The sequence below is a fragment of the Gobio gobio genome (genome assembly GCF_949357685.1).
Source record: "Gobio gobio genome assembly, chromosome: 1".
Lineage (NCBI taxonomy): Eukaryota > Metazoa > Chordata > Actinopteri > Cypriniformes > Gobionidae > Gobio > Gobio gobio.
In genome coordinates, this window is record NC_137097.1 from 50257729 (window position 1) to 50279050 (window position 21322).

At 40.4% G+C, this 21322-nt stretch overlaps 1 protein-coding gene across 1 annotated transcript in view; it reads left to right on the forward strand.

The window, feature by feature from the left end:
- The window catches only part of cacna1ia (calcium voltage-gated channel subunit alpha1 Ia), a 132789-nt gene that overhangs the window by 32849 nt on the left and 78618 nt on the right, over positions 1–21322 (forward strand). The window contains exons 7-10 of the mRNA XM_079826914.1: positions 7193–7541; positions 8437–8822; positions 14411–14562; positions 15599–15784. Of these exons, the coding sequence (XP_079683040.1) occupies positions 7193–7541; positions 8437–8822; positions 14411–14562; positions 15599–15784 (1073 nt within the window). The remainder of the gene's footprint in view (positions 1–7192; positions 7542–8436; positions 8823–14410; positions 14563–15598; positions 15785–21322) is intronic.

Sequence of the window (21322 nt, forward strand, 5' to 3'; positions counted from 1 at the left end):
TCTCATTCCTCAGAGATGCGTCTGCACCCAGCTTTTATTGACAGACTGAACTTAACTGAATCTGTAGGACTTCCGTTGATGGCCTGAAGGTTTCAAAGATGCAGATATTAGCTAAACAGCACATTTAGGAGTCGACGGAGCCGGAGAGATCAATTAGGCAATGAACAACGTAGTGAAAAATCAATCGCTGGACACTATAAAATGAATTTATCGTTGTTTTTGCTGCTTGTTTAACGATGCCGTGTTTGAGCCAGCTCTCGTACCGTGGTGGCCCTCTTCGTTGAATTGTAGGAACGGCAGTGAACGAGACAGCCCTGCAGTGAGATGTGCTTCAGATAATGTCTCCTCCCAAGATTAAAGAAGAGAGAGTGCAGAAAGAAATGCCCTGAGGATAAGGAGGAAAGGGATCTGAGGCTGAAAGACAGCAGGAGACTAAAGGAATAAAGGAGGAAGGGAATGGGTTTAGGAATGAGATGTGCAGGTCAGATAGTGGAGAGTCCTGCTGATATTTGTTGTAGCCATTTGTGCTTTTCTTTCCTTGACCGTTTCCTGGGTTCAAACGCGTGTTAGACAACTGATGGCACTGCTGGAGATGGCGAAATCCATTTTAGCCCAACAAATGGCATGTATAGGGAATATATGTGGAGTATATGTGGGTGTGTGTCTGTAGCTAATGACAGGGCCTAATCCTGTGTAGGTCAGCGGAGTGAAAGCATTAGCAGTTAATTAGAGCCCATCAGACTAGCGGACCCCTGCCGCCATCACGGCAGTCTCACACACTTCCAGACAGAGACCCTGCCACCTTGACACATGCACCCTGTGAAGCTGTCTTGTGATCCTTCCCAGCATGCACCAGCAGTACCTTGACTGGTGGAATGTGACACTGAGTGAAGTATAAAGAGACTAAGCAGACGTCGAGGACTGAGCAGACATCATTTAGACTAGTCATTATTAGTCTTGTGCTTGCTAAAAAACAGGACGTGTCCATAGGTGCAGCCCAGTTGACACTCACTGCATCCGTATTTACTTTGCAACCATTAAAAGGAAGGCTGTATGTAGTATGAATATGGGCAGTATGAATGAATCCTCAGATGTACTATATCTGCCATGTTGTTATTGTCACGTGACCTAACAGTGTCAGTTATCTTGTTTCAGTTCCATTCATAAATCCCCTCCCGTGGCCTTGTGGGATAGTGAAGTGTTCATCGAATGTGCACTTCAGAATCTTGGCGGAAGTAGTAGGTCATCCAGGGACTTTTCAAATACTATGCATTCGGACATACTACTCTTTTGACGTACAATATAGTAGGGAAGTATTTGATTGCAGTGAGGGAAGTATTCGATTCGAATGCAGTGTGTGCTTTGTACTCGCCATTATAATAATGTACCATAGTTCTTGCACAGTATCCTAACTTTTATTCAGTTTAACTATGCTAAAACTGTGGTTTGCACAAATGCATTGGGATTTTTGAATGAGTTTCTTTAAATGAGTTTTTGGTTAACACAAGCTCAATGTATTTTCATGTTTTATTCTGTTCTATTTTATTCCCATTCATGATTTTTTTCAACGTTTTTACATGTCTTGAAAAAGGCAGTTACTAACAAGCGTGGGCACATTAAATGTCACACTGAACAGGAAAACTCATATACGTATTAAAAAGCGTATACAATCATAAAATCCCCACTAGATGAACAAAAATCACAGAAAAAAAATTGCAGAAAACGTAACAACACGCGGAAAATGCCATATTTTTGTTTACAAATTTTAATGTATCCTTCAATTTAAGCTTAATTTTTTTTTTTAATTCTTGATTTTTAAGTTTTGTATTTCTGAAATCTTTTTAAAGGAAAGCAGTTATGAGTTCTTAAATTCTTAAGTCTTTTGACTCTCTGTGCGTGTGCGTGTGTGTGTGTGTGTGTGTGTGTGTGTGTGTGTGTGTGTGTGTGTGTGTGTGTGTGTGTGTGTGTGTGTGTGTGTGTGTGTGTGTGTGTGTGTGTGTGTGTGTGTGTGTGTGTGTGTGTGTGTGTGTGTGTGTGTGCGTGTGCGTGTGCAGACTGTCCCTCAGCACTTTTATTTACTTCTTTGACGCCCTGCTCTGTCTGTAACCTGGCAACCACACAGCCAGCCATCGCTACCTGTAGAGAGAGGGCCATAGTGTGCCGACACAGCCCACACCCTGCTGATGCACTTCTATTCACTTCCTTTCGCTTCTATTGAACATTGGAGCAATTAATTCGGGCTCGGCATCTCTGTGCCCAGTTTTTCCTCTTCAGCTGTTCTCTGACATATCGGTGCGAATGATCACAAATAATTAGATTAAATGCATTGTCTCCGATTACAAGCAACAAAATATTAACAAATCTTATGTTTTTGGCTTTCTGCTTGTGGGTTTAACTAATGAAAATGATTCAGAATCATTCATATAATTTTTTTTTAAATTATTATTATTTTATTGCCTAATCTATTTTATATAAATCTATTAGTGAAGCTCTCCATATATTTGCAAATGAATGAAATGGCTGGCTTTGCTGACTGTTCTTTTTTTGGACAAGAAGTCTTAAGGTCACCCTGTCTGCAGTCAGACCCTTCCAATTGTATTGAGGGTATAAATCATGACCTGTCATTGTTCATCCAACTGTAACAGAACTGAAGTATATTCACTAACCAGCACCTCTTTGACCCCTTTTCTACTTCTGCCTTGTTCCTTCTGTATGGCTGACCCTTTCTTTCTTTCTCTTTCTCTTTCTTTCTTTCTTTCTAAGCAATGTCAGATGATTTATTTTATTTTTTTGGTTTGATATATTGTATAAGTAACAGCGCTGATTTCTTCTATGTTGGCACCATTTGGGATTTAAAGGTGTAAATTAATTCAAATAAGTTAAGTTGTTCATGACTCTCACTACCACTTTTATGGTACCTATTTTGTCCCCCAGTCCTCATTCTCTTTCATAATATTCAAGACTGGCCTAGGTTGCATTTCCCAAAAGCATCATGAGCATCATGGTGGCAGTGGTCTCCACGATCAACTTTGGCTCATGATGCTTTTGGGTAACACAGCCCTGGATATTCCTCAAAAATTCACATGAAGACAGAATTCCAATGAAGAAAAAAAAGTCTTAAAGGTCCTGTTCTTCGTGATCCCATTTTTCAAACTTTAGTTAGTGTGTAATGTTGCTGTTAGAGCATTTATAATACCTGTAAAATTATAAAGCTCAAAGTTCAATGCCAAGCGAGATATTTTATTTAACAGAAGTTCCCTTTCAAAGCCTACAGCGAACGGCTGGTTAGGACTACATCCTGGTATTTCCTGCTTTAATTACGCCAGTAGAGCAGTATGTCGACTAACCTCCGCCCACAAGAACACGCGAAAAAGGGGGCGTGGTCTTGTTGCTCCCGCGTGGAGAGTGTTGCGTTCGGTTGCGTTCGTATAGTTTGTTTTTTGCCATGTCGTCGAGACGCTGTTATTTTCATCCCGGAGTCAAGTCACCTTTGTTTGGCTTTCCCAGGGACGCTGTACTTAGAGATCATTGAGCGCATGCATCCCCGTTATGGTGAGAGGCGTGACCTTTCCGGTAACGTGCGCTCTGCGTGCCCTAAGCTGCTGTCGAATCACAACACGGGAACCGCTTGCACAATCAGAACTCATTACGTGTTTCTGAAGGAGGGACTTCATAGAACAGGGAAATCTTTCAAGCCGTTTTGAGGACAGTGAAAACAGCAGTATACAGATAAGTAAATTGTGTGAAAAATACTGTGTTTTTTTACACGCGAAACATGAACACATGTTATATTGCACACTGTAAACACAATCAAAGCTTCAAAAAAACACGAAAAACGGGACCTTTAAAAGTACAGGTTTGGAATGGCATGAGGGTGAGTAAATGATGACAGAATTTTCATTTTTGGTTGAACTATCACTTTAAAGGAACCCGTTAGTTCTGGCAGGCCATGTTGGTCAAGCTTGCATCAGCTGACACTCAGCTTATTCACTCCTACCTATAGGAGATGGTGGTCTAGTGTGTCCTTGAGCAAGGCACGTTGCTCCAGGGGGATTGTCCCTGCACTGTAAGTCGCTTTGGATAAAAGCATCTGCCAAATGCATAAATGTTAATGTAAATAGGAATACAACGCCTATCACAGCATATCTATAGGGTCCATTCAGTATGATCGCATTTCTCCGGAGCTAATTACCCTTCTCCATCCCCAGCTCCTCCTGTCGTCCAGTCAGAATTTTGCATTCTGATATTCCTCTTCAAATCAGAATCATTTCTCGAATTATGTTGTTACATTAAATTATTGTCATTAAGAACATTAATGACATCGCAATACCTTATATTGCTTCTGTTCTGTTTACCCTAAGAGGGGTTATCGCTGCTCTCCCTGCTCTTATCTATGCTAGGCTGCATAGATGCCAGTGTTAATTTCGTTGACAAATAATTTCCTTCATAATTTTCATCAACAACCTTTTTTCACTGACGAAAATGAGACGATAACTAAATAAAAACTAGTGTTGGACAAAAAACTATGACGAAAATCAACTGTCATTTTCATCAACAAATAAAAAAGAGACGAAAATGTTAGGGAGGGACGATTAGGGAAGAGATCCAGTCAGAACTGATATCGTGTAACAGATGTGCACATTTGATTTGAATGTGCTGATCTAACCTCTGGAAAACACAGCGCTGTTGCACGCTACACAGGCTCACGCATCCCCAATACAGTGCTCCAGAGCGGCTCACAATCAATGAATAGCGCACATTTATGCCAGGCAATTGTTTATGAACAAATGCTGATGAATAATGACGATGTTTACTTTACAATGTTTATATAGTAATATGTTTTAGACGGTTGTAACAATGCATATTTTATCTCCTGAACTTGAATGAGCATCCTGCAACTGCAATTTTAAGGCGCAGACATTTCAAAATAAGAGTCAATGTGTATTTCGAGCTTGTTTATAATTAAAAGTCACGCATTATATATATTCGTTTTTGGTTACACAATAAACGGTATTTAATTTAATTCCCATTTAATTCATAGTCAGGAGGAAAGACCAGTATTTGACACATATTCAGTAAAGTATCAGGGTTATAATAGTTAACTAAAACCATTAAAAAAATAGACATAACTTTAAATTAAATAAATATTAACTGAAATAATAGTAAAATAAATAAACAAACTTATTTGAAGCTTTAACTTAAGCTGATATGAAATCTTATGATATTTAGTCGACTAAAACTAGACTAAAACTAAAAACAATTCAGGTGACTAAAATATGACTAAAACTAAATGGCATTTAAAACTAAATCAAAATTTGGTGTCAAAATTAACACTGATGGATGGGAGTCCTTGCCCAGAACAGAACTATACCGCCAATCCAAACTGTATGCTAATTGTCAATTATCTTTGACGATAGTGGTCCTGACAAAAATATGTTCATAGCATATTGAAGTGAGGAGCAGAAGACACAGTTGTGTCTCTGTGTGTGTTAAACAGTACAGTGAAATTGATGATAGGAAAGGTGAGAGCAAGGAAAGAAGGTGTCTATCTGCATAAAACAGAGGTCTGGTGGTTGATTAGGCACAGTCCATTCACACATCAGAATCCCAAATCAGGACAGCAGATGTGAAGGCAGGATACATCCGCACAGCTGCCCTACACACATATGGACAACTCCTCATTTCTCCACCCTCTCTGTCCCCCTCACAGCCCGTCCGTCCTCTCTGATCCCCACTTCACATAAGCTGGAACGGGCTGTACTTTCATTAAAGAGTGCAAGATCTGTGTGCGTTTGCGTGTTGACAAATGCCAGTGATATGAATGGTAAATTATATAAGAGCAGGCTCTCTGTTCTGATGAGTCTGGAACTGGTTCGCTCTCAGTCTTTAAAATGATTGCCTCCCGATTCTAATCCGTTTTACGTTGGCAGAGGGATCTAGCCCTTCTCTGCGAGGACTAGGAGATATTTAGAGGTTTTGCTGCTATGAAGAGCCTGATAATTATAGCATATCAAAGCCAGAGCGGTACAGGCGCACACACAACAAAACAGGCTCTTGTTTGGGCGTCTGCTGACTTCTTCAAACATAGGGTCCGTTTATAGCAGCTCATCTAGACAGCTATGGCCGCTGCTTATGCCAAACACTGCAGCACAGGCTGCGTTAGAGAGCTTCCAAGGGGTTTTGGTGTCATGTAGATCTGGATATTTAAAGCAGCTGATACTTCACACGCAGTGCAAGAGTTATGGCTACAGTATTAAGCTTAAGAATGATTTTTTTTAATGACGGCAAAACGCATGTAAACTCAAATAAATATATTTAAAGGTTTAGTTCACCCAAAAATGGATATGAACTTCGTCGTTTCAAACCCATTTTACATCTTTTCATAGAACACGAAAGGAGAAATTTGAAAAGAAAATCCTGATGTTTTTCAATCAATTATACTGAATGTGGCATGGAGCTTTCAAGTTTTAAAAGGATTGCAAAAGCACCATAAAAGTATCGCAAAAGTGGTCTATAGGACTTGTGCTCTTTAGTCCAAGAGTTCTGAAGTCATACAATAGTTTTGTGCGACAAAGAGACCAAAAAGTTATCCAGTGAAAAGCTGCCTTAGCCTTCCTTGAGAGAAGTGCTGAAGTCTGATTTGTGTATGAATCACGGTTCTTATGTGAGTCAAATTGGTTGAATTGATTGATTCAGACACAATTAGTCTGAATGATTCAGGTTTAACTCACTATAACTGCTGCGATCATTGAATCAGCAAATTAAACGGCAGATCCAAATAAGTCTGATTCAAATTCCAGAGTTGTCAATGAACAACAAAGCTCTTATATGACCTTCAGAAAAGAATGACCAGTACCAGAAAGTTCTTCAACATTTCTTCTTTTTTTTCCACTGAAAAAAAAAAGACGTTAGGTGTGGTCACATTAGGGAAATTTTCGCAAGCAAAAAAGGTCCATTGTCTATTGTCAATCGTGTAGTGATGTATTAATCACAGAAAAGTCACTTTCAAATCAAGTAACTTTTTTTGTTCAACACAGCAAAATTGCATGACCAACTTGAACTCGTTGTGGCTGTATTTTGGCTGTGAAAATTAGCTGGACAACTGTAAATGTGACTGCAACTTTAAGAGTTTAGAACAATGTAGGAGTTACTGGCATTATTTTCAGGATCTCTCTTCTTCTTCCTGTTCCAGATTGGATCTTTCTTCATGATTAATCTGTGCCTGGTGGTCATTGCCACTCAGTTTTCAGAGACCAAACAGCGAGAGCACCAGCTGATGCAAGAGCAACGTGCTCGCTACCTGTCCTCCAGCACGCTGGCTTCGCTTATTGAGCCCGGAGACTGTTACGAGGAGCTCTTCCAGCTGGTCTGCCACATCCTACGCAAGGCCCGTCGCCGCTCAGCCGCCCTTTACTACATGCTTCGTGGCAAAGCACCTCCTCCTGGGGGAGGGAGGGGGCGTGGCAAAGGAGGCGCAGGATCAACAGGGGGAGGGGCTAATGTGAATGGTGGAGAACGACATCACTGCCATTCAGCTCAGAGTGAGTAAGGAGAGAGTTGGAGGCAGAGAAATGACAGTGGATCATAGAAAACCTATGACTAACCGTGTTAGGGAGTAACACAGGAGAAACTATATTTTTCTTAAGTAACCTGACATTAACTCAACGGTTTTTAAAATAGTAGCAAGCTTTCATAAAAACTCTCGCTCATTTGTAATGTTGAAAAGTCAGTTCATCCTAAACTGTTTTGTTTAACATATGTTGTGCTGGAAAGTCTGATTTTATGGAATGAATCAGACTATCCAACACGTTTATCAATCATGTGATTGATAAAATGTTTGAAAATATGATACATTCTAGTAAACTAGTTATTGTCTTAAACGTAGCATTGATTTGGTTGATCTTGAACTCTCCTCGATCACTTGTATTTGGCGTCAAAAAGTCTGATTCATTCTAGTGAACTGGTTAATCTTAAAATGTCATCTCTCATTCATACATAGCATTGGAAATTCTGATTCGTTCTAGTGAAGTGGTTCATTAGGAGGGTTTAAAACATGCTTTTTTATTCAGTTACATTCAGTAAATTAGGATCTATTCTAGTTTAATTTAGGTGCTATCACCATTATTTAATTCAAAACTCAAAGAATATGGTTCAGAAAGTAGAGAGTTGTTTATTTGAAAAGATATTTCCATTTTAAGTTGCTTCAGTGCATTTAGCAACTTTGTGTGAGCTTGAAGCCTGGCCAAGTTTCAAAGTAGCTTCCTTGATGCTCCAAACCTAATAGCAAGTTATAAAAGCAAAGAGCAAGTTGCAATAAAAACAAGAACAAATCCATCCTTGTCTTTGCTTTAATGCCCCAATTACATTTCAGTCAAAAGCAGTATCATGGCAGTTGTTCAAGAAACTGACATGTTGAATTTTTCATCTGTCTTATAGCGCCTCACTGTATTCACGAAACCAAGTTGGACCACAGCTCCCAACCTCTAGAGAATGCCATCTCCCTCTCCATCACCCCAAACCCACCGGAGTGTCCACAGTGTGCTGCATCCCTGTCACTCAAGATGAAGCATTCGGCCAATGGGGAGGAAGAAGAGAGTGTGCTGGAGGAGACCGACAGGGATGAGAACCACTTGGACGAGAGGGGGGACGAGGACTCCGAGGACACACTGAAGAAACGCTCCTGTTTCGGGAAATGTAAAGACGTCTGGGATGAAATGAGGGTGAAGCTTTGGGGTATCGTTGAAAGCAAGTACTTCAACAGAGGGATTATGATCGCCATTCTCATCAATACAATCAGCATGGGCATTGAGCACCATAACCAGGTAATTTCACCCACAGTGCAGTCGGTTCACATAATAAACCCAGCCTGAAGATGTGTTCAACCTCATCATGTCACATATTACTGTAATAGCCGGCTCTTTCTGCAGTGCTGATAGAGTCTTCACAGGGCCTGCCATTCAAAGTAATGAGAGCGTGTGGAACGGCCTTTGGAGTCTTGTTGGATTTTTTTCTTGCCATATAAGTGCAGTTAATTATCTTTGGAAGATGTAGAAAGCTACTACTACTCATGCACACTCTCTTGCTCTCTCTCTCTCTATCTCTCTCCTCCTCCACCCCCTCACGTCTTCGCTATACCTTGCCTGCAGTGGGGCCTGTTTTCTCATCTCTGTGGGCTCTAAAAATATCAACAAGCAGAGAAAGACAGATATAGCGAGAGAGAAAATGAGAGAGTCACCATTGGCTTCTATTACGCAGCATTTCTAACATGAAGCATCATGTAAATGCAGCCCACGCAGGCAAAACAGAGAAGCCCCTGTGTGCATGTTCACATATAAACACAGTATCTGTTCAACAGTTCTTTCCTCACGAGTTTGTGTTCTAATCGACCTGATATGGTTGAACAGATCATGTGTGGTAACATCATCTGCTGTGACTCATTATGTTTTAACCTGGCTCTCAAAAAGGCTGGTAAAGATCACAATATTTACATGTGTGTGGGCAGCATGTGTGTGTGTTTGTGCTCACGCACACAAGTCGATGAGTGTCAGTGAGTGTCAGGACACTTGGTCTGCACAATCAAATGCATTCAAAGATTCCTGTAGCTCAAACAGTAGAGCATGGAGCTAGCAACACCAAAGCTCGATTCCCAAGGAATGCATCAACTGAAAATATGTACAGTGCATCCGGAAAGTATTCACAGCGCTTCACTTTTTCCACATTTTGTTATATATAGCCTAGGGATGGGACGATTACCGGTTTCACGATAAACCACGATAAAATGTACTGATGGTTAGTAATATAATTATCCTGTCCAGCCAGCATCAGTCTGACGCAGACGCAATGTTGTTTTTTGAACGAGATGAAATGGCAGAAGGATTGGCAGAAGAAGAGATTTTTCAGCCTTCTAAAAGGACCAAATCTGAGGTGTGGTCATATTTTGGCTTTTACAAAAGTCCTGAGGGAAATTTCATCGAAGAAAGAAAAGTCGCAAAAAGAAAGTCGCTGCAATAGGGGGAAACACTTCAAATTTGCGTCTTCAGTGAGTCATCTTCAGTGTATAGCGAACGCAAGGCAAGTGGACTTTGACCTCAATACCAAAACTATGTCTGGGAAATAATTGGACACAAAGTTTTGAGCTTAAATATTTTATCTCACTCGCTTAAAATTATCCTGAAGCTTCCATGAAGAAAAGTTTGCAGCAAGTGATTTTGAGCCAAAGATGAACGAACAAGTTCAAATAAGACAAAAAATATTAAACGTGACATTTTAAGGGATAATACTGTATATTCATTAATTACACAGATTTTCTTTACCACATAAATAATTACGGGAACATATTGCATTGAGATTAATGTTTTAAATCTTACCTGTTTATAAATCCATTTTGTACAGCATATAAAACAATCGTCCAGACAAGATGATCAAAAGAAGTTATAGTAATTATAGTAATAATTATAGTAGTATTAATAGTAAAGTCCTCTGATTTCATTTTCAATACAATCAAAAACAGAGACTCAACTGTAGCATTTGAATGAAACGAGAGAGCGTGTCCGTTGTGATGCATGGATGTGCGCTCTTATAATGCATTGCTATTGACGATGGCCATTATAAGGATCGAAATGCCACAGAATAGAATTTTGCTTAAAAAGTGCATAGAGCTGCTTGTTTTATTTGTTGTTTGTTGATTTTCAACAAAACCGTGATAATATTGATAATCGTGATAATTTGAGTCACTATAATCGTGATATTAAATTTTCGTACCTTCCCATCCCTATTATAGCCTTATTTCAAAATTGATTCAATTCATTATTTTCCTCAAAATTCTACAAATAATACCCCATAATGACATCGTGAAAGAAGTTTGTTTGAAATCTTTGCAAATTTATCAAAAATAAAAAACGAAAAAAGCACATATACTTAAGTATTCACAGCCTTTGCCATGACACTCAAAATTGAGCTCAGGTGCATCCTGTTTCCACTGATCATCCTTGATGTTTCTACAACTTGACTGGAGTCCACCTGTGGTAAATTCAGTTGATTGGACATGATTTGGAAAGGCACACACCTGTCTATATAAGGTCCCACTGTTAACAGTGCATATCAGAGCACAAACCAAGCCATGAAGTCCAAGGAATTGTCTGTAGACCTCCGAGACAGGATTGTATCGAGGCACAGATCAAGGGAAGGGTACAGAAAAATGTCTGCAGCATTGAAGGTCCCAATGAGCACAGTGACCTCCATCAACCGTAAATGGAAGAAGTTTGGAACCACCAGGACTCTTCTTAGAGCTGGCCGCCTGCACCGCTCCGCTCATCACCTGGCCAACACTATCCCTACAGTGACGCATGGTGGTGGCAGCATCATGCTGTGGGGATGTTTTTCAGCGGCAGGAACTGTGAGACTAGTCAGGATCGAGGGAAAGATGAATGCAGCAATATACAGAGACATCCTAAATGAAAACCTGCTCCAGAGCTCTCTGGACCTCAGACTGGGGTGAAGGTTCATCTTTCAACAGGACAACGACCCTAAACACACAGCTAAGATAACAAAGGAGTGGCTACGGGACAACTCTGTAAATGTCCTTGAGTGGCCCAGCCAGAGCCCAGACTTGAACCCGATTGAACATCTCTGGAGAGATCTGAAAATGGCTGTGCACCGACACTCCCCATCCAACCTGATGAAGCTTGAGAGGTCCTGCAAAGAAGAAGGGGAGAAACTGCCCAAAAATAGGTGTGCCAAGCTTGTAGCATCATACTCAAAAAAGACTTGAGGCTGTAATTGGTGCCAAAGGTGCTTCAACAAAATCTTGAGCAGGCTGTGAATACTGAATTTAATCTATTTTGGAATAAGGCTGTAACATAACAAAATGTGGAAAAAGTGAAGAGCTGTGAATACTTTCCAGATGCACTGTATAGCTTGAATGCAGTGGAGGTTGCTTGGGATAAACATGTCTGCCAAATGAGTAGATATAAATATATGTAAATATAAAGGTGCTATAAGCAATGTTACCAGATGAGTCCGCTGCAATTAGCAGCTGTTTCAATCCTGTATGGGATCATCTGAGCAAGCAGTGAGACCATGAATAAAACTGCTAAATACTCAAACTTATGCAATTTCAAAGCTGAAAAACCTGATTTAGTCTGTAAAATGTACATTATTGTATTTAATTAATATTTCAAATGCATGCTTGAATTGTGGATCGACTTCGAAGTAAATGGATTAGTTTGCCCCAATAATGAAAATTCTTTCATCGTTTACTCACCCTCACTTCTTTTCAAACCAGTATGACTTTCATGAGGATGTGGCTTTTATGAGGCTGTGGAACACAAAAGAAGATATTTTAATGAATGTTGATAACCAAACGAATTGAATTCCATTGTATGGACAAAAAATACATTTCTCAAAATTTCTGCTTTTATGTTTTGCAGAAGAACATCATGGGCGAGTAAATTATGACAGAATTTGTATTTTTGTGTGGGTTTTATTTATCTTTAAAATATACTCACTTTAACACTTTACAATAAGGTTCATTAGTTAACATTAGTTAACTGCATTAGTTAACATGAACTAGTAATGAACTGCGCTTATAAAGCATTTATTTATCTTTGTTAATGTTAATTTCAACATTTACTAATGCATTATTAAAATATTGTTAACATTAGTTAATGCACTGTGAACTAACATGAACAAACCATGAACAGCTGTATTTTTATGAACTAACGTTAACAAAGATGAACAAATGCTGAGCAGAGGTGTTGTTCATGGTTAGTTCATGTTAACTAATGCATTAACTAATGTTAACTAATACAACCTCATTGTAAAGTGTTACCATATACTCGATACTTCAACTTAACTACAAGGAGTGAAATTTGGGAGCAATGAGATTTCACAGTGGGAAGTTTTTAGCAACACTGTTGTTGTCTCTTCCTGATATGAGTATGTACTGCATTTAACATCTTAAGCATCTTAGCTGTTACTAAAGTACGTTCTTTACATCCATAGTGTGGTATCTTGGTCGAAGTGGCAGGTAATCCTGTTTTTTGCCTTCTGTTTAATGAATACTGGATATTCGGACACAACACTCAATTGACTTACTGTCTTTCACATACTATAAAGTAGGGAAGTCACCAAATTTGGACATAGAGATTAGTCATTAAACTAACACCCTCGAAAACCCTTTTTGGAATGTTCATTTTTGTATGACTTCTTCAGATATATTTCAGTAATCTTTCCGTTTTTGGTGACAAGTTATTCATGGTTTACAAAAAAATCACTTAGTAGCTCTTTTAAGTAGTGTACAAATAGCTCCGATAATGAGATGATCTGCTGATGGATTATTTTAAGAGAAGTTTACATACAGCGTGAGAAAGGACAAAGAGAAAACGAGCCATATAAACGAAAAGAGAGGGGAGAAGCTGTTGTTTTGCTGTTATTACTCCTGATTGCTGTGTCAATATTCAATTTCTCTAAATGGCATCTCGCTGGAGCTGCCTGTGGTTTGGTTTTCATTCGTCCTCCAGTTGTGTTTTCTCTGCCTTAACTTGTCAATGGAAAGATATTGATCAATAAAAGGATGGAGGGAAAAGGAACAAAAGGGACAATGAAGGAAGTGTTTTCAAATCAGAGTTTGCTCTCGCTCAACTGGAATTTGGTCGCCCTCTTGCTTGTGCACATGAACATACACTGAGAAAAGGTGTAATGGATTTATGTGATGTCAGATTACACAGCATGCACTGAAGCAGATCGGGGTGGTCTGTTGATCCCTTTCTAAGCCCCGTAGATCTTACACTAGTCTCAGCATTCGACGGACCACCCACAAGCCGTTCACTGACTGTCTGATGCTTAGTGCACAATACAACCTGAAAATGGCTAGCTTCACATAAAGTACATGAGAACACAGTCTGCTTGGAAACAAAGGGGTGTGTACAAGGTTAGTGTGTACATTACTGTACTAGTAAAACTACACTACAGTTCAAAAGTTTGGGGTCAGTAAGATTTGTTTTTGGCATTTATAATGTTTCCAAAGATTTCTACAGTATCCACAGTATCAGTGTACTCGCATCACCCCTGATCTTTTCCTAACTGACGTTCCGCAAGGAATTGTTCAGGTTTAAACTCGGTTTTCTCTGACCTTTTATATCATATGAGAGGTCACAGCCTCACTGAGGATCTCATGCCTGCTGTCGTGAACTGATCTTGTCCATGCAACAATGCACACACTCTCTTAAACAGCAATGCAGTGATCTGAAATGACCTCTCCACATTTACCTCTCCTTTTATCCATCCCAACCTCTTGCTTGTTCTCTCTCTCTCTCTCTCTCTCTCTCTCTCTCTCTCTCTCTCTCTCTCTCTCTCTCTCTCTCTCTCTCTCTCTCTCTCTCTCTCTCTCTCTCTCTCTCTCTGTCTACAGCCTGATGAACTGACTAATGTCCTGGAGATTTGTAACATAGTGTTTACCAGTATGTTCACTCTGGAGATGATCCTCAAGCTTACTGCCTTTGGCTTCTTTGAATATCTGAGAAATCCCTACAACATCTTTGATGGCATTATTGTGATCATCAGGTAAATGGATTTACTTTTATAGTTTGACAATATTATTATATGACTTATGGGTGTTTCTTTAACTGTGATCAATTTTGGTCTTGTGGACATTTAGAAAATAAACTGTTGATACATTTTTCACACACTCACTTGACTGTTTAATTTGTGGATATCAATGTCCATCAGGGTATAAACATACTTAACAATATATATATATATATTGCATACAAAAATATTATTACAATGTTATTTTATTAAGATTGAAAGTATGGGTCTGGAGCATGGGCTAAATCAATCTAATGATCTCAAATCATGAAGACAAAAGTTTTCCCCATGCAGATTTCTCAGTGAATTCAGTGCGTTAACTAGTCTCAGCCTCAGACGTCATGCCCACTGACCGTGGGCTGAACATCTGATGCATATGGAATACTTTTCTGGAAACGCTTCAGGAGTTTCAAAGTCGTCATCTGATTGGTTTAATTCTACAGGATGTCCGCGAGACGAGTGTATTGCGTTCTTTAACGGTCCACTTGAAAACAAATGCCGTGGGGCAAACCCCCTTGTGGAAGAAGAAAACTGTGGTGTTTACAACTATGACAATGAATGCTTACCAGGATCAACTAAATGCTGGTTTTTCAAAAGTTAGTGAAGTTCGCGGCTCCATTGTTACAGTAAATCTGCACATCTTTCTTAAATGAATAATTTATAGATGCACGCCGGTCTTTTAATGCAGGGACCGTGACTTCACATTTTCAGGCCCCTAAACATGATGCAGAATAAATCGAACTGTGATTGGTTGGGTTACATGTCAGTCAAATGTCCTCTTGGGTGGTCCTCGACCAATGAAAGCTGCGAGACTATGCGTTGACCAACCGAAAGCTGCTTGGTTTAAAAGTAACTAAAGTGTGAGTCATTGCACGTCATATCACTACATTATTAACAGTAGACAATGGACAAAAGTCAACATTTCACAAAAGTGTCTGAAGTTAAAGAAACACCCTTATGCGATAGTTTTGTCTACATTTAATCTACACTTTTTTTGTGAATATCTGTATAGTGTATGTGAGATCATTGGGCAGTCTGACGGGGGTCTATCCGTCCTGAGGACGTTCAGACTGTTGAGGGTCATAAAGCTGGTGCGGTTCATGCCAGCTCTGCGCAGACAGCTGGTGGTCCTGATGAAGACCATGGACAATGTGGCCACCTTCTGCATGTTACTAATGCTCTTTATCTTCATATTCAGGTGGGTTGGTCTTCGTAAATGCATTACAGTGGGTCTCATACACAATTATTAGTGAATGAAACCCAATGCGTTTCATATCTGTGTGCTTACTCATAGCCTCTGTCCGTATCCGAGCTCATACTTGTTTGTAATAAACGCCATACACTTTATCACACAAAGCAGCCTGGGTTCATAAAATCCCACACCTAACAACAGCCCCCTCCTCACAGCTGGATCACGCCGGGCTCTGCATGGCTGAGCGTCTCAGCTGCACAGGCTCCACAGAGTACACCTTAGCTTCAGTTGCGAGTGACAGGCCCATAAGGATCAGAGTGAGATTGATGGAGAGCAGAACAATAACACTCAGGCCCCTGGTGCCCACTGACTCACCCGCCTTCCCCCTGCAGCGCTGCAATTCCAGCAGAGTGCACAGAGACAGATGGAGGCTGCTGCAGGATTGAGTGCATAAACCAATCCTGCCGATTCGTCTTTCCCACTCACGTTTAGCTTTCAGCGACCCCCTCCCCCCACCAAGCATCTCAATTTATAACCCCTCATCTAAAAACAATGCCCTGATTTATGTCTCTTAAATGGATAGAGTTGTCCCCAGCCTGCGGGTACAGTCAACAAGCTTTAGTAACTGTTAGCAGATGCCTGGGATGATGTGTCTTTGGAGGAAATTGAGAGAATGAATCAGCATTACAGACTCAAAGTTATAGTTGTGCCAATTATTAATCAGCTTCATCATCGCTCTGCTGCATAGAGAACTGTTTAACACAAATTAAGTTTGTCTTTCACTAGGTGTTGTGAATGGAGTTTTGTGGGATGTTGCTGCTAAAAGAAATGCGTTATAATTGTGTTTTACTTTTTAGGAAAAGCAACATTAAGTTTCTATTTTGTCTTATTTTTTCTTTCTTCAAGAGTGGGAATCATTCAAACATTCACTGACGCACGCACTCACTCACACACACACACACACACACACTCACACACACACCCACTCACTTACTGACACATTCAATCACTCACACACACACACACACACACTCACTTACACTCTCACACTCACTCAGTCACTCACACACACACACACACACACACACACACACACACACACACACACACACACTCACTCACTCACTCACTCACTCACTCACTCACACACACACCCACTCACTTACTGACACATTCAATCACTCACACACACACACACACACACACTCACTTACACTCTCACACTCACTCAGTCACTCACACACACACACACACACACACACACACACACAATCATTCACTCACTCACTCACACACTCAGTAACTCACTCACACACTCATTTACACTCTCACACTCAGTCACTCACTCACTCTCACACTCAGTCACTCACTCTCTCTCACACACACACACACACACACACACACACACACACACACACACACACACACACTCAGTCACTCACTCTCACACACACACACACACTCACTCACTCACACACACAATCACTCACTCACTCACTCACACACACACCCACTCACTTACTGACACATTCAATCACTCACACACACACACACACACACACTCACTTACACTCTCACACTCACTCAGTCACTCACACACACACACACACACACACACACACACTCACTCACTCACTCACACACACACCCACTCACTTACTGACACATTCAATCACTCACACACACACACACACTCACTTACACTCTCACACTCACTCAGTCACTCACACACACACACACACACACACAATCATTCACTCACTCACTCACTCACTCACTCACACACTCAGTAACTCACTCACACACTCACTTACACTCTCACACTCAGTCACTCACTCACTCTCACACTCAGTCACTCACTCTCACACACACACACACACACACACACACTCAGTCACTCACTCTCACACACACACACTCACTCACTCACTCACACAATCACTCACTCACTCACACACTCAGTCACTCACTCACACACTCACTTACACTCTCACACTCAGTCACTCACACACACACGCACTCACTCACTCACTCACTCAATCACTCACACAAACACACAATCATTCACTCACTCACTCACTCACACACAATCATTCACTCACTCGATCACTCACTCACTCACTCACACACACAATCATTTCACTCATTCACTCACTCGCTCACTCACACTCACTCACTCATTGCACTCACTCACACTCACTCACACTCACTCGCTCACTCACACTCACTCACTCATTGCACTCACACTCACTCATTCACTCACTCACTCACTCACTCATTCCACTCACTCACTCACTCACTCACACACTAACTCACTCACACACTAACTCACTCATTCACTCACTCTCACTCACTCACACATATATTAATAATATTATTAATCTGGATGTGTTCATTCACTCACTCACTTACACACACTCACTCACTCTCACTCATTCCACTCACTCACTCACACACACACTCATTCCACTCACTCACTCATTCCACACACTCATTCACTCACTCACTCACTCACTCACACACTCATTCACTCACACTCACTCATTACACACACTCACTCAATCACTCACTCACTCACTCATTCCACTCACACACTCAGTCACTCACTCACACACTCACACTCTCACACTCACTTACACTCTCACACTCAGTCACTCACTCACACACACACTCACTCACTCAATCACTCACACACACACAATCATTCATTCACTCACTCACTCACACACAATCATTCACTCACTCGATCACTCACTCACTCACACTAACTCACTCATTCACTCACTCACTCACTCACTCACTAACTCACTCACACACTAACTCACTCTTTCACTCACTCTCACTCACTCACACATATATTAATAATATTATTAATCTGGATGTGTTCATTCACTCACTCACACACACACACTCACTCTCACTCATTCCACTCATTCCACACACTCATTCAATTTCAATTTCAAATTTGCTTTATTAGCATGACTGTGTATCACAATGTTGCCAAAGCATTAACATATTATATATAGTTAATAAAAACAAACAAACAAACAAACATTCACTCACTCACACACACACTCATTCACTCACACTCACTCATTCCACACACTCATTCATTCACTCACTCATTCCACTCACTCAATCACTCACTCACTCACACTCACTCACTCATTCCACTCACTCACTCACTCACTCATTCACTCACACATATATTAATAATATTATTAATCTGGATGTGTTCATTCACTCACTCACACACACACACACACTCATTCACTCACTCACTCACTCACTCACTCACTCACTCACTCACTCACTCACTCACTCACTCACACTCATTCATTCCACTCACTTACACACACACTCATTCCACTCACTCACTCACACTCACTCATTCCACACACTCATTCACTCACTCACTCATTCCACTCACTCACTCACTCACTCAATCACTCACTCACACTCACTCATTCCACACACACACTCACTCACTCACTCACTCACTCACTCACTCACTCACACACTCATTCCACTCACTCACTCACTCACTCACTCACTCACTCACTCACTCAATCACTCACTCACACTCACTCATTCCACTCACACACTCACTCATTCCACCCACAGACTCACTCAAATAGGTTATCTGTATGACATGCATTTCTCTCTTGACGTGTCCAGTACTGCGGAGATGGCGAGTCAGCATCGTCAACTTCATCTTTGCAGCCAATAATGACAAAGAAAAATTGAGTTTATTAATAAGCAATTAAAAGCTCTCCTTGCTATTTTTGACACATTCATAATTATTACTTTTGCTGTTCTTTGTGGCAAGCTTTATGCATGCGCTTGAGTGCGGAATAGTAATGTATGTAATGTAAACTAATGTATTACATAAATGCTTGTTTAGAATTCTCTCCAGTATATATTTAAGTAATTAAATTAATATACATGTGTACTTAGTCATCAACTAATTGGTTAAATGAACAACTACTATTCCAGTAGAAAAAACTTTCGTCAGTGGCAGCCCTAATTATTTCACATATTTTCCAGTCCTTCCAGAAAAATGCGGCTTTTTTTTGTGATTGTTGCGGGCAAAAATCCTTGATTATGCGGCACGTTTTCTTAAAAAATGCGATGAAAAATGCGGGATATTTATGCAATTTTATGCGATAAAATTGCGGGAACTTGCAAAAACTGCGGTTTGATGAGAAAGAGAAAAAAAGCACTACATCACAGAAAGTGCTGGAATATTTAAGTTCTCATCTTGTTTTATTGAAGACCTTAATAATGGCTCAAATTTACAAAACATTTAGTCAATCAAGTTCTGTAGCTTTACAAAAGGAATATGCTACAACTTCTGAAAAAATTTATAAATAACTTCCTGTTTTACAGATGTCGCTATACAAAACAGACATTTGAGTGCTTCCAATGCACAAAGTGCAATCTCTTAAAGGGTTAGTTCACCTAAAAATGAAAATTCTGTCATTAATGACTTCCCTTTATGTTGTTGGACACAAATTAAGATATTTTAGTTGAATTCCGATGGCTCAGAAAGGCCTCCATTGGCACAATGTACACTCTCAAGACCCATAAAAGGTAGCCTACTAAAGACGTCGTTACAAAGTCCATCTCACTACAGTGGTTCTACAATAACTTTATGAAGCGACGATAATAGTATTGTGTGCAAAAAATAAATAAATAACGACTTATATAGTGATGACTGATTTCAAAACACAGCATCATGATGCTATGAATCATCGAGTCGATTCATGATTCGGATCGCGTGTCAAACTGCTGAAATACGTGACTTTGGCGATCCAACCCGCTGAATCGACTCATTGATTCATAACGCTTCAAACCGCTGAATCAACTCATTGATTCATAACGCTTCAAACCGCTGAATCGACTAATTGATTCATAACGCTTCAAAGCTTCATGATGCTGTGTTTTGAAATCAGTCAGCACACAGGGAAACTGCTTTGCTCTTTTGCTGTTATTTTTGTTGGCCAATGGGAGTTTGTGCTTCATCATGGTTTCACCGGTATCTATGGTTTCTCCATGGGGTTTGAAGCTTTTCGATGACGTTCGCGTCGGGTAATCACGTCACTTCAAAACGTTCCCATGGCAATAGGCGGAAATGGCGGCTCTTGTGTGAAGTAAACGAAAATGTTTCAACTTTCTGCTAATATATATGACTTTTTTTGCAACGAAAATGCGGGGATTATGAAATCATGATAGCCCCGCATATTTTGCACGCGGAAATAGGCAATTTATGCGGCGAAAGTGCGGCGTATTTGAAAAAATGCGGCCCCCGCATGAATATGCGGACTTTGGCTGATTATGCGTTAAATCACGCGATCGCATAATCGCGTTTTTCTGGAGGGACTGATTTTCGAACCAGCACATCACAAAGGGCATTCTGGGTTGAGCAAGCGCTCCGCTCACATGCTCTGATGTCCATATGCAATTGCTGGCACGTGTGCCATAGGTTGCCGAACCCCGCTCTAGATCTACTACAATACCTACACGTCTTACATAAATGAGAGG